This window comes from Eleutherodactylus coqui, chromosome 11 (assembly GCF_035609145.1).
Source record: "Eleutherodactylus coqui strain aEleCoq1 chromosome 11, aEleCoq1.hap1, whole genome shotgun sequence".
Lineage (NCBI taxonomy): Eukaryota > Metazoa > Chordata > Amphibia > Anura > Eleutherodactylidae > Eleutherodactylus > Eleutherodactylus coqui.
This window is the reverse complement of record NC_089847.1, coordinates 117193807-117208571: the sequence shown is the minus strand read 5'-3', so window position 1 is coordinate 117208571 and position 14765 is coordinate 117193807. Positions and strand designations below refer to the sequence as shown.

The 14765-nt window shown below is 45.5% G+C and overlaps 1 protein-coding gene across 9 annotated transcripts in view; it reads right to left on the bottom strand.

Moving 5' to 3' along the window:
• Positions 1–5748: 5748 nt before the first annotated feature.
• Positions 5749–14765, bottom strand: part of PACSIN3 (protein kinase C and casein kinase substrate in neurons 3) — a 93462-nt gene continuing 84445 nt past the window's right edge. For 4 of the 9 annotated variants that reach the window (XM_066583353.1, XM_066583354.1, XM_066583355.1 and 1 more), the window contains 4 exons: positions 13749–13888; positions 13263–13325; positions 11963–12120; positions 5749–6833 (listed from right to left, as the gene is read on the bottom strand). In XM_066583353.1, the coding sequence (XP_066439450.1) occupies positions 6718–6833; positions 11963–12120; positions 13263–13325; positions 13749–13888 (477 nt within the window). In that variant the 3' untranslated portion in view covers positions 5749–6717. The remainder of the gene's footprint in view (positions 6834–11962; positions 12121–13262; positions 13326–13748; positions 13889–14765) is intronic. The other 5 variants (XM_066583358.1, XM_066583359.1, XM_066583357.1 and 2 more) reach the window with 5 other exon arrangements.

The following is a 14765-nucleotide window of genomic DNA, read 5'->3' as shown; positions in this document are numbered from 1 at the left end:
ACAAATCCGCAAGATGCCTATTTAGGCCTCATAGGCACAGGCGGATGGGAGCCCGCAGCCGTATCCAACCCTGCCCGCGGCCGAGGGTCATGCTTACCCAGCACGGGTCTATCTTCTCCACTGCGGATGTGTGGAGAAGTGGCAGCCGGTGTGCCGCCGCACATGCGCAGTACTTTTTTTTCCTCTCAAACTCCTGCTTCCCGTGGAATTTGTGGACGGGCGGCTTCTATTGACTTCAATGGAAGCCGTCCATGCAGTAACCGCACTGAAATGCGGCATACTGTAATTTGTTTTCCAGACCAAAAGGTCCACAAAACAAATCTGGATGCTTTAATTCACGTGCGGACACCGCTATGGGCGGCTTGATTTGCGCAGATTCCACAAATCAGATCCGCCCGTGGACATTGGGCCTTAACCTGCGGCTTTCAACCCTTGAAATGAAAAAAAATGCGCTTATGTGACTGAACCCATTGAAATTAATGAATACTACTCATAGCATACAATTCACGCAACATTTGCGTGCGTAATATGCTGCGCAAATACGTTCGTGTGAACGAGACCCAAAGTTTGGGGTGCAGGCACCAGTGTTGCTTTTAATTACTCCCATACATAAATAAAGAGTCGGTTGGAACGTTATTTTTCCCACTTGGGTCTGGGAGCCTCAAACATAGCAAGAATCAATATAGGGGCTCATTCACACAAAGGTAAATACGCTGCGCAATACGTTGTGTATAGAGTGTATCGGTTTCAATGGCCAAAAGCCACACGAATAAAAAAAAAAAAAAAAGAATGCAGCATGTCCGCCGTAATAGCATGTTGAAATCAATGGACATTCGTAAATACGCAGTAACCTTTTTCCGTGTGTAAATACACTGCGTACGTACGCCTGTTAAAAAAAAAAAAACTGCTGATAGGCAGAAAAAAAAAACAAGGGATCCGCGTATTTCAGCCCGTTGTGTTCATGGGCCAAAGTACGCATACGGCCATAGGAATGTATCCTATGGATACATTCGCACTCGCGCAAATGTTGCGGAATTTCCACATCCAAAAAAAAAAAAAGCTTAAAATCCAAACCATTGGTGCAGATTTTGGCTGTGTTGGAAGTGGAAATGCCTCAGCCTTTCGGCCCACGTGGACGTACCCTTAGCATGCATTCACACGGCAGGTTTCACGCCTGATATCTGACAGGCTGTGATATGGGCAGATATCGCATGGAAAATAACATATTGCTTTCACATAAATTCTTCTCTCGGACCAATAAAACAAGACAGAAAATTCGCTGCACGTCCTATTTTTGGGCAGTTCTATTGAAGAATCGCTCATTATTACTCATGGGCTATAAAATAAAACAATAATTGCGTCGCACTTGCATGTAGATGCGATTGTCTTGCATTTGTGATTTTTCCTATTGAAGTAACAGGATTCTGCACGTCTAACAAATGTGCGTGAAAAATCACATGTTGCAGAGAGGAGAATGTTTTTCTCGCAAAACGCATCACAAATTTAAGGCTGGGTTCACACGGGATGGAACGTCTGCACGGCCATTTCGCCCGCGGCTCCTCATCACAGGATTGGCCAGCAAAGTGGTCAAGATTTTGCAAAAATCTCATCGACATTCTGCGGCCAAGCCGAGCAAAAACAGACATGCGGGAGTGTGTGTGTGTGGGGGGGGGGGTTAATTCTGCAGCATGTCAAATATTTTCTCGTTTCCACAGCTGCCTCTCTTCTCTATGGGGAGAGAAAGCTGCAGTTGAATGCCGATGGCCAAACCGCTTAAAAACGCGCGGGTTTTGATGCTGCGCTTTTCCAGCAGAATTCTCGCGCAATGGCCGAACCGAAAAACCGCGAGAATTCCGCTGGAAAAGTGCAGCTTCAAAACCCGCGCATTTTGAAGTAGTTTCGCCATCAGCATTCTGCTGCAGCTTTCTCTCCCTATAGAGAGGAGAGACACCGCTGCGGAAACGAGAAAATATTTGACATGCTGAAATTCCGTCCCGTGTGACCGCAGCCTAAGAGCGTGATATTGTTTCACTTTTCTCGGACAGATATCGAACTCACCAGCGCATTTCCCATATTACAGTTGGGTACTTTGGTGCAACTGCGGGTCTGTGCTGCCATAGGATGCTGGCACTTCGGGGCAGGATACTTATCGGAGCGCAAGGATGCCACGAGTTCAGACCCGCAGTCAGGCCAGGGCATTCGTCCATAATATGGGCACAAAATTGTGCCAATGTCATGTTTATGAGAAGTCTGCTAAAAACTCCTTCACATGACCATATTTGTGCGTATAAAATATACACACGCTAAACAGAATAGAACGCAATGTATTCCTCTCCTCATTCGCAGGAGCGCGTTTTGCAGATGCAGAACAGTCAGACCCGTTGTATTCTGTTGCATGCAGGAAACGCACAGTTTGAAATCAGTGGGTTCTATTTACCGTGCATCACGCACGCAAATGTTGCACACGTAATACGCAGCGCCAATGCGTTCGTGTGACTAAGGCGCGACTCACGCTGGTATCAGCATTTCTAGCTTCGTATTCCAGAAACCACATTGCTAGATCCGCCATACGACGGCCACCAGCGCCCCCCAGTGGACCACATTCACTAGAACATTTTGTGGGTATAGTTTAACGGAATTCAGCGACAAGAGGTTCTAAAGAGAATCCGATACCAATGTGAACAGACCCCAATATATAATCCCCAAGATGACCCCTTTAATCCTGCAAGCCAAACAGAAGGGCCGTGCTCTTGCCATAAGAGAGAGCAACTGCTTGGCTGGGAGGTAGGGGGAGCTTCAAATAAACTAAATTTTAAAAAAATGACTAGTCCCCTATCCGGTCACTCTTTGTCCAGCACTGCAACCCCGATGCCCAGCACACGGAACCAGCAGCGGACGGTCACATGCTGTTCATAGTACACGTGACCGCCCGGCCACTCACAGGCTTCAGCGGCCATAGAAGACTCACCTCTGAAACCTGTAAGTAGCTGAGCAGTCAAAATAAAATACACATGACCGCCCGCAGCTTCTTCCCGGTTCCGTGCGGCAGGCACCAGAGCTGCAGTGCTGGACAAGGAGCAGCTATGGTTGGCAATTTTCATTCACTTTAAACCCATTTACCTGTTTATGTCCCAGAAACCCTTTTAACGAGCATTAGATTACTTAGGTTACTATAGATGGTAAAGCCCATAAGTACACATTCAGGAGGATGAGCCGTGATCTCCTCTAATATAACTGTTAGATGTGTTTGTGTCCTCCCTAGGTAGTTTCTGTGGTAGCATTCATGCAACTGCATTACAGACTGAGAAATTAACTAGTTTCAGACATCATAACCTCAAGTAGATCAAAGTTTATCAAAATTGAGATCACATCTGGGAGGAAAAAGAAGAAGGCGGCCGGGAGTTTAAAAAGGACAGGAATAACTAACCAATGTCATGCTGGCTCATATATACAGAGGGATAACTACACGACGGGAAAAAAAAATCCATGGAGTGGCTCTTTAAGATGAGAAGTGCCCTTTAAATGACAGTTCTGAATGCAGTAGCTCCATTGCACTAATAAAAAGGATTGTAGACAAGCATGTTAAATACGTATTTGGATCAAGAATGCTTTTGTAATCTTTGCTTGCCCTACTTGTAGCATGCGTCTGAGCAGATTACGAGCAGCCTACTGTTGTGTTACAGCCTACGGACCTGGCACAAGTCACGTCGCTCCCTCCTTCATCCTCAGATACTGCATTACCCACATCTTCAGGTTTCAGAGAGTGGAAAATATACCTGCTCTCTAATGTTCTTCACTGGGATTGGTTCCTCGGTTCTTTAGCCAGTCCTCTGGAGGCCTATAACCTCGCTGTACCGCTAGCTGGCATCAACCAAGTAGCAAACGGTTCCTATGGACCTTCTCCTTATTTCTATCATTGCAAACCATGCAGGTGATTTAAACCCCACAATGATCAGATCTTTCATTTGTCACTTTTTAGTCAACTTCTCAGGCAAAGCTGTCATTTCGCATGTTAAAGCCATACCGAGACACGAAGTACAATATACATCTGTAAAAACTACAGCGCACCCGGTGGCTGGGAGGGAGCTCTGCAGCCTTGGAGACTATAGAAGAACAGGAGTGGAATTTGTACTCTGTTCAAGATTGTAAATATTTGGTCCCATGCTCTACCCCCTCGCAGGGGTGTATTTACATGGACAGTCACTTCATACATCAGTGTAAGCAAACGTTGCGCCGGTGTAAAATACCGTATTAAAAAGTACAACCTGCATGCGCCAGCTGGGGAAAATTGCCGTCTGGGAGCAGATGGAGGTTGGAGCGATAATTTACACCAGCTTCTAGCCATTTCCGTTAATCCGGGCACACCGCATATGGCACTAGCCACATCTTGAAAGTGTAACGAGTGCCGATATAAGTGGTCACAAAGTCACAATTTTGGTGAAGCCTGATTGGTGTATATGCACCAGTGTGGTTTTCAACTTGCTACTAAGTTGGCCCTAAAGTATGTTGATACCCAAGACTTGGAAATAAGACTGAGCCCCCCCAAGAAGGGAGAGGGGCAAGAGTCAAGTCTGTATCTGTAGAGAATAGGGTACTGCTATAGAAAAAGGTTAGACTGTTCACATATCAGTTTATACCTCCAAGCACATGAGTACATGCTGGAATTCTTCTCTGATGGGCTGATAGGTCCTCATGCAGACAGTGTATGCCAAAATGTGATTGGTTACATACACAGGGCTGGTATGCATGGACATACTTTATAGCCGCCCATCAGGTTTTATTCTGCTAGGCACAGTTAAAGGGGTTGTACCGGAATAGACTTGTCACCTATCTATGGGATCCGTGAGCAGTTCGATCAGCGGGGTACCATGCCACCCTTTCCTTGACTCTGTTGGCTTCTGGCACCCACCCACAGTAATGGAGCAGTGCCACTCCATGTATTTCAATGGGGCTGATCGTGTAGTGCTTTTACTCGGCCATTTCTATCTCCAGCAGTGCCACTGAAAATGAATGGAGGGGCACTGCCCATGTATGACTGCAGCTCCATTTAATCTCTTCCTCACTGCCAAGTGCCCACAGTGAGGAAAGGCAGACAAGCCGCTGTGATCGTGGGGGTCTCAGCAGCAAAAGCCACCCCAATCCGATAAAAAAAAAAAAAAAATTATTCCACTACAAGCCCTTTAAAAAAAAAAAAAAATTTCTTACATTGAGCCAGCCTATACCTCTGATGTGGACAGAGCCATAACCAAGCTGCTGCTAAAAAGAGAATTTACCAATTATACATAAATTTCTTTGATTTAAGTCCACATTCACATCCTTTTAAGAGTCTGCGAAGCCTCCACCAAAGATGCCACACAAGACCCCAGACAATAGCACAGCATTCTGAACAGCATTAACCCTTTCCAAGCCACTGTCATCTTCCAACATTCTGACTAAGGCCTATACAGCTCTGATGTCGGAAGATGTCCGGCAGGGGATTCTTACTGTATATTACTGTCACATACTGCAGTACTGACTCTAGCCAGCAGATGGCGCCATTGTAAAATGGCAGAAAGAGAAAGCCCCCCCTAGGAAACCCTGAACCCAAAATTGGATTGCAAATGTTAAGAAGGCAGATGGATCCCATTCTAGTCAACGGGATGGCTAACGATTCAGTGTTCCTGCTCCCACGATGGAATAAAATATAAAGCAGTCGTAGTTGTGAAAGCCACGTTCCGTCAGCGATCCAAGACCACCACACACATTGGGTAAAAACCACGTGAATTTTATTATCATCATTTAAATAGAAAATACATTGTTCACAATAAGGTCACTTGCATGATGAGATGGCACAAAAGTTTTGGAACTCTCTTATCTGTCCGAAGTGCTTTAAAAGTCTCATGCTGAACCGGTCGGCGTCACAATCTGACTATAAAAAGGTGAAATATTCTAGCACAGACTGAGCAGGGGACAAGAAATACAGGGAGCGAGCTCCACCTATAGCATCATCTCAACTCAATCCTGAACGTTAAGTATCAAACATCCCAAAGTGTGTCCAGCAGAACAACATACCCCAATCATTCACCAGCCAGGGGCCAGGACACATAGCTAGGTGATGCAAACCCTTGGACATCAAGGTGTTAATAGAACTTTTTGAAAAAACACCATCCGCCGTAAGAGGGCGGCTGGTATCTCTTCTGTGCAAATGTGGGCAGGAAAATAAAAAAAAAGTCTATATAGATCACTCAAGGCTGTCAATATGGCCATCTGCAGTAAATCAATGGACATTTGGCTTCTGAAGGGAGTTGTATGTAAGCCAAGGCCGAGCTGGCCAATCCCGAGGGCCAACTCATACAACTTTCTCTGACCCTACACCATAGTGGACAACCATAAGTGGGTTATTTAGAGGAAGCACTTGTGTGTGTGACTCTTGCTATATACATTTAGGCAATTCAAGCTAGCTCACCTGCACTCTCTGCAACAAAAAAAACTATACAATGCACATCCTTGGTTCACAATGCCGCCGGAGCGCAGCCAGGCATAATATTTTTGGGGTACTTTTTATTAAGAAAAAAAAAAATGTACATATATAACTGCATGTCTAAAATAATATGGTAAAAGCAGCAGTGGATTCACTAGAAGTATCCAATGTTCATAGGTTTGCCCTCAGTCCTTACGAGGACCCAGGACACACACGCGCACACACAGCTCGGAGGACGCTCAAGGCTTGGTCGACACTCAGGACGCAGCATCCTCCACGTAGTTCGCCGGATAAAGTCCAATTTTCCCAGAGGTGAGACGTCCTCGACACCAGCCCTGCTCATCTTCAGGACCCAGCTTTATGAGCTCTTCCCCTGTAGAATAAATACATTGAGTTGTAACCTATTACATGATGGCAGCAACATAATACCGTAACCAAAAAGATCAATGTGAAGGATAACATGGACTGGTTCCCAAATATTAAAAAAGACTTGAACAAGACTAATAAATAAAAATGTATATACATACGAGGATTCATACATAACCCCGGTCCTCAGGACCTCACTGTAGGATACTTCATTACCACCTTTAGAACATTAAATGCATAACAAAAAGGATAAAACAGCAGAAGCCCTATGATTGCCACTCTTAAGTTAGGGCCCATTTACATGCAACAATTACCGTTCGAAATTCACTCAAAAGCCATCTTTTGAGCGATAATCACTGTGTGTAAATGCTCCCATCTTTCACTCTTTGGCTGAACTATGATTTTTAGGCGAGCATAAAATCCATTGATTGTTCAGCTGTAGAGAAGATAAAACAGACCGCGTGCTGCGTTTGCTGTCGATGGTGCCGAATTCTCCACGGGAGCGCTGACTACATGGTTTTCAGCTTGCAGCCCCACAGCAGAACAAAAAGGAGCTGAATGCAGAGAACAGACCACCTGCTGTTCTTTGCTTACAGGTCCCGGAGGCTCATTTACATGCAAATGAAGGCGATAAGCTACTAATGAACATAAGTGTCCATTAGCAGTTTAGGCAAAACAATAGCTCGTATATGCTTGTAAATGGGCCTTTACTGGTGTCCACTGGGCACCATTGAAGTCCGTTGTACAAAGGATCTGGTGGAGCATTACTGCTTCCTTTATAAGCAAAAGTCACAACAGAGATCTTAAAAACTAGCTTAAGGCTGGTGACATACTAGCGTATAATGATTTAGGAGTCTGTAATAAGTTCGAGCGTCCCACACTGACTGTAGTCTTCCAACCTAGACTCCAAGCATCATAGGTAAGGATGAGCGAGTATACTCGCTAAGGCACTACTTGCTCGAGTAATGTGCCTTAGCCAAGTATCTCCCTGCTCGTCCTTAAAGATTCGGGGGCCGCCGCAGCTGACAGGTGAGTTGCGGCGGGGAGCAGGGGAGAGCGGGCGGGAGAGAGGGAGAGAGAGAGATCTCCCCTCCGTTCCTCCCTGCTCTACCCCGCAGCTCCCCGCCCCGCGGCGGCGCCCAAATCTTTAAGGACGAGCAGGGAGATACTCGTCTAAGGTACATTACTCGAACGAGTAGTGCCTTAGCGAGTATACTCGCTCATCCTTAATCATAGGCATCTACCGTATGATGCTGAAAGAACAGGTAAGAAGACCTGCAGTCAGGCTGGTAGAAGTCTGCATTATGGTCTCCAACGCTGCCATAATATGCTGGTGTGTTACCAGCTCTAGGGTGGTTTTTCACAGGTAGATTTTCTGCTAACTAAACCTGGATAGGTCATCAGTAGTTGGAGGATGGGGGTCCGCCGCTCGAGACTCCCATCCATTAGAATACCGTCTGGACTGCTTTCCAGTACAGTGGGCCGTTGGGCTGAGGAGCAGACCCCTGTCCAACTACTGATAACTAGGGTCAGTTGAAATATGCCCAGACAACCTCTAAAAAGAGGTCGGCCCACTTCTAGTCGTTTTGCTACAGGAAGCTCCTTACACCGCACAGTGGCCCAGGTTGGCATGGCAGGCCAAGTCCTATTGAAGTGAATGGGCCTCAGCCTGCAATACCAACCCATGGCACTGCGCCATGTAAAGAGCTGTCCGTGTCCTGCAGCAAAACTGCTAGAAGCGGCTGGTATGGGAATGAATGAATGTTCATACAACCATTCGCCCCCAGTTTGCACTGGTTGGTAGCACATCCCATTTACATAGATGTGCCGTCAAAGAAGCTTTTTTTTCTTGCCTGCATAAACAATGTGAACAGTCAGTTGTTTGCTGAATGCAAACACGTGTTCACGGGCCGATGATCAGGAACAAACGGTCGTTTGCCTCATCAGCCTGCTTAAAAGGCTTTGATTATTCTTAGCATGAGATGGGATTGTTGAGGTGAACAAGAAGTAGTAAATAGAGATGAGCGAGTATACTCGCTAAGGCACATTATTCGAGCGAGTAGTGCCTTAGCCGAGTATCTCCCCGCTCGTCTCTAAAGATTCGGGGGCCGGCGCCGGTGACAGGTGAGTTGTGGTGGGGAGCGAGGGAGAGAGAGATCTCGCCTCCCCACTCTCCCCCGCTGCTCCCTGCCCCCCGAATCTTTAGAGACAAGCAGGAAGATACTCGGCTAAGGCACTACTCGCTCGAGTAATGTGCCTTAGCGAGTATACTCTCATCTCTAGTAGTAAACCAAGGGTTTGCTGGAGCCTTGCCCACAATGGCTTCCGACACCCCCTCCCATTGGGATTATCCAGGAATCCAGCCAGTTTAACAAGCTTCTGCTGCAATGGAACCAAGCATTGCACTGTGCCCATTGAAGTCTACGGGCTTCCAGAAGGAAAAAGAATATAAACTGCATTTTTCTCCTTCTGTAGACCCCTTAGGTCTACCATTTCATCCGCATTGTACTCTGCATTCCTGGATAATAAAGCACTGTAAAATAAAATGGCCCTAAGAAGGAAGAAGTCAGCCTGTCTTCAGCAGGTAGGTTCATTTTGACGGGTCTGACATATGAACATTGTATCTCTTACCTTGTGTCTCCATCACCCCAGAAGAAACTACAACGTTACATTACTGAACATATCAAACTTACACAGACGTACTATGCTACAGGAGATAGTCACATTAATCTGATCTAGTCCCAAGGGTCTATATGTGCGAGGGACCTTGTGAGGAGTCACCCATTATAAATAATTCAGCTGACCTGGTTATCCCAGGGAATGATATACATTCAGGTCATCACAGAAGAGCTATCGCTGCGTCCGTAAAAAGTCTGCTCTATCAAAGTAACCAATCCCACCAGTGCCTTTGCATAAGCTGAATCCCACAGTTGGGTCCCCTTAGAAAGTAAGTTTTATTGATATGTAATAAAATATATTAGACTAGCGATGAATTAAAATGACCAGAGTCTTAATATAGTGTGAATTAGTGTAATATATGCATTAATATCCAGGTCACAACACTGGCTGCAAATGGTGCGCGCTACTACGTAGCAATACGCTGCTATATAATGAAGATTCAGCGAGTGATTAAATCCCCGCATAAACTGCAAATGGTGCCAGCATATGTGTGATAAATGCTGCCAAATAAACAGAGCCCGATATAAGCATAGCAGGACGGACTACATGAGGCTCTGTGCTAAAAGACCTGCTCCTCCAACATCTCACCAGAACTATGGCGTCATCTGGGGTATCGGAGCTATAGTGATGACGTCATCGTTCTGGTGAGCTGGTCTTTTAGCACAGAGCCTCATGTAGTTCATCCTGCTATGCTTACGTCAGGCTCCGTTTATCTAGCAGCATTTATCACACATACTGGCAGTTTATGCAGGGATTTAAGGATGGAAGGGCCAGGTCAGGAACTTAGCTCCCGCCCCCTCCACGCCTTCTCTCCGCCCCTCTGCACTATTTGCAATGAAAAAAGGTGGGGCAGGGCGGGGCTAAATTCTGAGAATTAGCCCCGCCTCTCCCCATTGCAAATAGTGCAGAGGGGCGGAAAGGAGGCAGAGAGGGGGCGGGAGCTCAGTTCCTGCTCCTGGCTCTTCCATCCCCCCCCCCCCCCCCTGCACACGAGGACAACATATCGGCTCGGCGTACATACCGAGCCGATATACGTTCGTGGGAATGCACCCTAAATGCTCAAAACGGACACTCAAACTGCCGTTTGAGCGATCCTGCCATGTAAATGCACACAACGATTATGGCTCAAAGATTGCTTTTGAGCGATAATCATTGCGTCTAACTGGGCCTTAATGCATTTACCCAACACTGTGGACTTCAGGGGAAAAAAAAAAAAAGAAAGACAAAATTGGTCTCCCAGTCTCCAAGAAAAAAAATAAATAAAAAGTGATCAAAAAAAAGTTATGTTCTCCAAAATTGTACTAATTGAAAACTACAAGAAGCTCGGCAAAAAATGAGCCTTTATACAACTAGGTCATCAGAAAAAGTAAAAGTTATGGCGGCAGAAATTTTTTTTTCCCCAGATAGTTTATATTGTAAAAGTAATACGGGAAATAAATATATGTATACATAAGCAATTGTACTGACCTACAGAACAAAGTAATGTCATTTTTGCTGCAGTAGAAACAAACTATTGACCACTTCCCTACGTACAGTTTGGCAAGCATATGTTTTCATTGAGGTGTGGAAATTGGCATCTCCAAGATGCCTCTGAAATGCAGCAGGTTTCGGCTTTTTTTCCCCCAACTCGTGTATGGGACTGACTTGACTCTCCCCCAATAATCAGATTGTCAGCCGGCCCCATAAACATACATCAATGTGTATGGGCATATTTAAATATGGCTGCTTTATTTCTTTACCGGGTACATCAAGAATAATAAGGGCTACAGTTACATTCTATCCTTTATCTATATTTCACATAAAAGCCCTATACAAATACAAATTACAAACTAATCTACGTTATAGAATTTCAGACACCCTTTATCTGCTGCCAAGCAGTTCTTCTGTAAGTAAAGCGGCAGAAAAAAAGAGGAAATGTAACCAGAAACGGCAGATGTCAGACGAGATACCCTGGTGGCCATCACCGATTCCCTGAGGGTGTTGTACCTGTGCAAGGATGTATTACAGGAAATGCACTTAGATATGTGGGACACTCCCATAGTTTTAGGAACGCTTACATTATAGCTCCAGAAGGATGGAGCTTCCCTTAAAGAGGATACAAACTCCTTAAAGATACCCATATTCATCACATTCGCTGCTCCACAAATGTTGGATCACCAGTACTCCGGCCTACATCCAGTTCCGGCATTGTGTTGGTTTTTTACCAAGGCTTAAACTCCCTTGGGCCCGTGTTGAAGTTAGTTTTGTAATTAGTGCTGTGTTAACGGTGGGTGATTGGGTGGGTAGAGAATGTGGTAGCAAGATGCGTGCATCATGCATAGATGCCAGCCTGCGTGCTCTGCAGGAATCATGCACTAGGCCTGACGAGGGATGGAAGATGGAAGGTATGGGAGTGGGGGACGTGCCTGTGGATAGGAAAATGGGGAAGGGAGTTAAGGGAAGGTTAGTGGCGTATACCTGCTGAAAAGCTCAGCTCGTCAGACTCTTGTCCAGTGTAATCATAAAGAGCTCGCACACGCACGCCCTCTACCTGAGATACCTCTCGGCCATTACTGTCCAGTGACTTTTTAGGACTTTCGTCTTCCGACCAGTCCGAGCCATCGTCCTTCACAGTGCTGCAAAAACCACACAGGTTAAAAAAAGTTACCATTGATGAAAACCACAAAGTGGGATCGTTAAAGAGCAGTTCCACCCTAAAGGCAAGGGTCAAGCACATTTCCACCAAGGATTTTGCTGTGAATCCATGGGGGGAGGTAGGTGGGGGGGGGGGGGGAAATCAGCATGTATCACTTGTGGACTTGTCACAGATCCCACCTAACGCATTACAACAAAGTGACAACAACATGGTGGTCTTCCTACGTCACCTGACTTCTCTGCAGGATAAATGAAATGACAACTGCCGTGTAAGGCTGTCATTTCTTAAAGGAGGTGTCCAGTTGATGGCCTATCCTCCAGGATAGGTTATGAGTAGTTTACAATAGCAGATTGGCAGGGGTCAACCAAGAGGGATCCCAGCCAATCAAGCCGTTTCTGGGCTCATGCACTGAGCTGAATTCTGCAGGAAGCAAACAGCTTCATTCTCATTGCAGTGGCCTGTCTTGGTATTGCCGCCAAGTTCCCATTCATTTCAAACGGCTGCAATACCAAGCCTGGCCACTACACTGGGACCGCGGCCATCAGCTTCCTGCAAAAATTGGCTTTGTGCATGAGCACAGTGTCTCTGCAAATAGCTGATCAACATGGATCACTAGTGATGAACTCCCAACCGAGCTACATTCATGAGCTATCCCAGGGATAGTTTTCTAGCATAGGTCATTAATGTTACTTCCTGGAAAACCTTTTACCTCTACCAATGTATTGCTTAAATGTAAATTCTGGTGGAAATGCTCTTTGCAGGGTAAAGCACAGAAACCTACAAAAGAATATAATAAAGCGAATGGAATTTATTCCCCCTTCATTCAGATTTAATACATGAAAACACAAAAATGTATACACCAAATATACATAAATTAGGTTTTGCTGACCACCATAAATTCACATGTGAACATATATCCACCACGCAACACCCAGAAGAGAGATTTGTAAGGAGAAAGGAGTCTCTGATTGAAGAGGCCCATGAAGAATCTATGCAAAGAACCCCATCACCACTATAAGCTACAGTCAAGAGTCTCGTCAATTGAAGGAGAATATACAGTAAGGGGAGAGTAGACAAGGGCATCACGTCTTTGAAGGAACTCAACGTGGGGCCTGTACTGACTCTGAACGTCGGTTATCCGCTAAAGTGGCATAGAAATCCTGGTCTTCATCTCCATAGGTAAACCTGGGAGGATGTCAAAGAGATTGTGAACCAACACTAAACCGGTTAGGTTTGTCCATACATCATATGGAGGGCAAATTGGTCATCGAATCATGTAGAGTTGCCCAGCCTGTTGCAAAACTAAAACGTCTAGCACGATATGCCAGTCCACGGCTGATGAGGCATGATGAGACCCATGGACTGTCTCGGCATGCTGGGCTTTCTAATTTTGCAAGAGCTGAAGAACCACACTAATGTAATGCATGAAAATCAGGACTGAGTGAGACTAAAAATATGTCTTCATTACTGCAAACTGATAAATCACATGAGATGGTTCAAGACCAGCACAAAATGTTTTCTCTATTCCCTCCGGCGGGTAGTTTATATTAATATAGACTCAAGCATGATTGAAGTAGACAGTAGGTCACGAAGGAAAGTCTGACTCACCCTCGGTTCAGCTGTTGGGTGGGGGTGCCTGCTGAAACTCCATCCTTGGCCGGTACGATACCAGTGAGGGTCACTTCCTCTACATTTTTACCACTCCGTTCCTTCTTGGTGATTGGCCTTTGAGTCTCTGGAGACCAGTCCTGTATTTAGAAACAAGGCAGATTCCATAAATAGCTGAAAAAAAGCATCTCACTGATCTCAGAATCTACTACACTCCTAGCGATTCAGTAAGGAACCTGCTGCACACTCAACACCAAGCCAATATCCATACATATCAACTGATGTGGGTGGAAGTGATGCCTGCTATAATACGTAACCACTCTACTGATATCAGACAGTGGGGATCTCCACCCTACAAAAACAAGATGGCCAGAACGTGAGGACACCCAGGTCCACGTGTGTTTTAATATGGTGTATATAAAGACTATTAAGGTCAAGAAATGGGCTTTCATACTTCCAAACTTGAAGGAATTTCTGTTTCCACGGGAAATGAAGGAATTCTTTAATGTGCAAGTTTGAAGACTTATTTACAGGCCTTCAGCTTCCTTTTAAGAAAGGGTCTAGCACCAGTTTAAGCATGGGAGGAAACTGAGGATGTTTATCCTAGGAGGACTGAAACCCACTATTTTTGAGATCAGGAAGGAGCACTTTCCACAGTTAGCAACAAAAAACAAACAGGACCCCGACCAAAGAATATCCGTCTGACCACCCATTAACGCCGCAGTTGATAAGACTGATTTGATTAGGAGATCTTTTTTTTTTTTAAACTATGGAGTAAAGGCTGGTTTTTGAGCGATAATCATTGTGTGCTTTATACAGCTCAAGGTGATCGCCCAAACGTTGAGCGATCACCTTGTGCTCCAAGCGGGGGTGCAGAAAACATGGGGGGGACCATTTGTCTTCTGCATCCAGCTGTTCCCCGCTCGGAGTGCCCAGCTGTTATACAGCCGAGCGGGGGATGCAGAAGACAAGCGGGGCTGCTTGTTTTCCACATCCAGGTGTTCTCTGCTTGGAGTG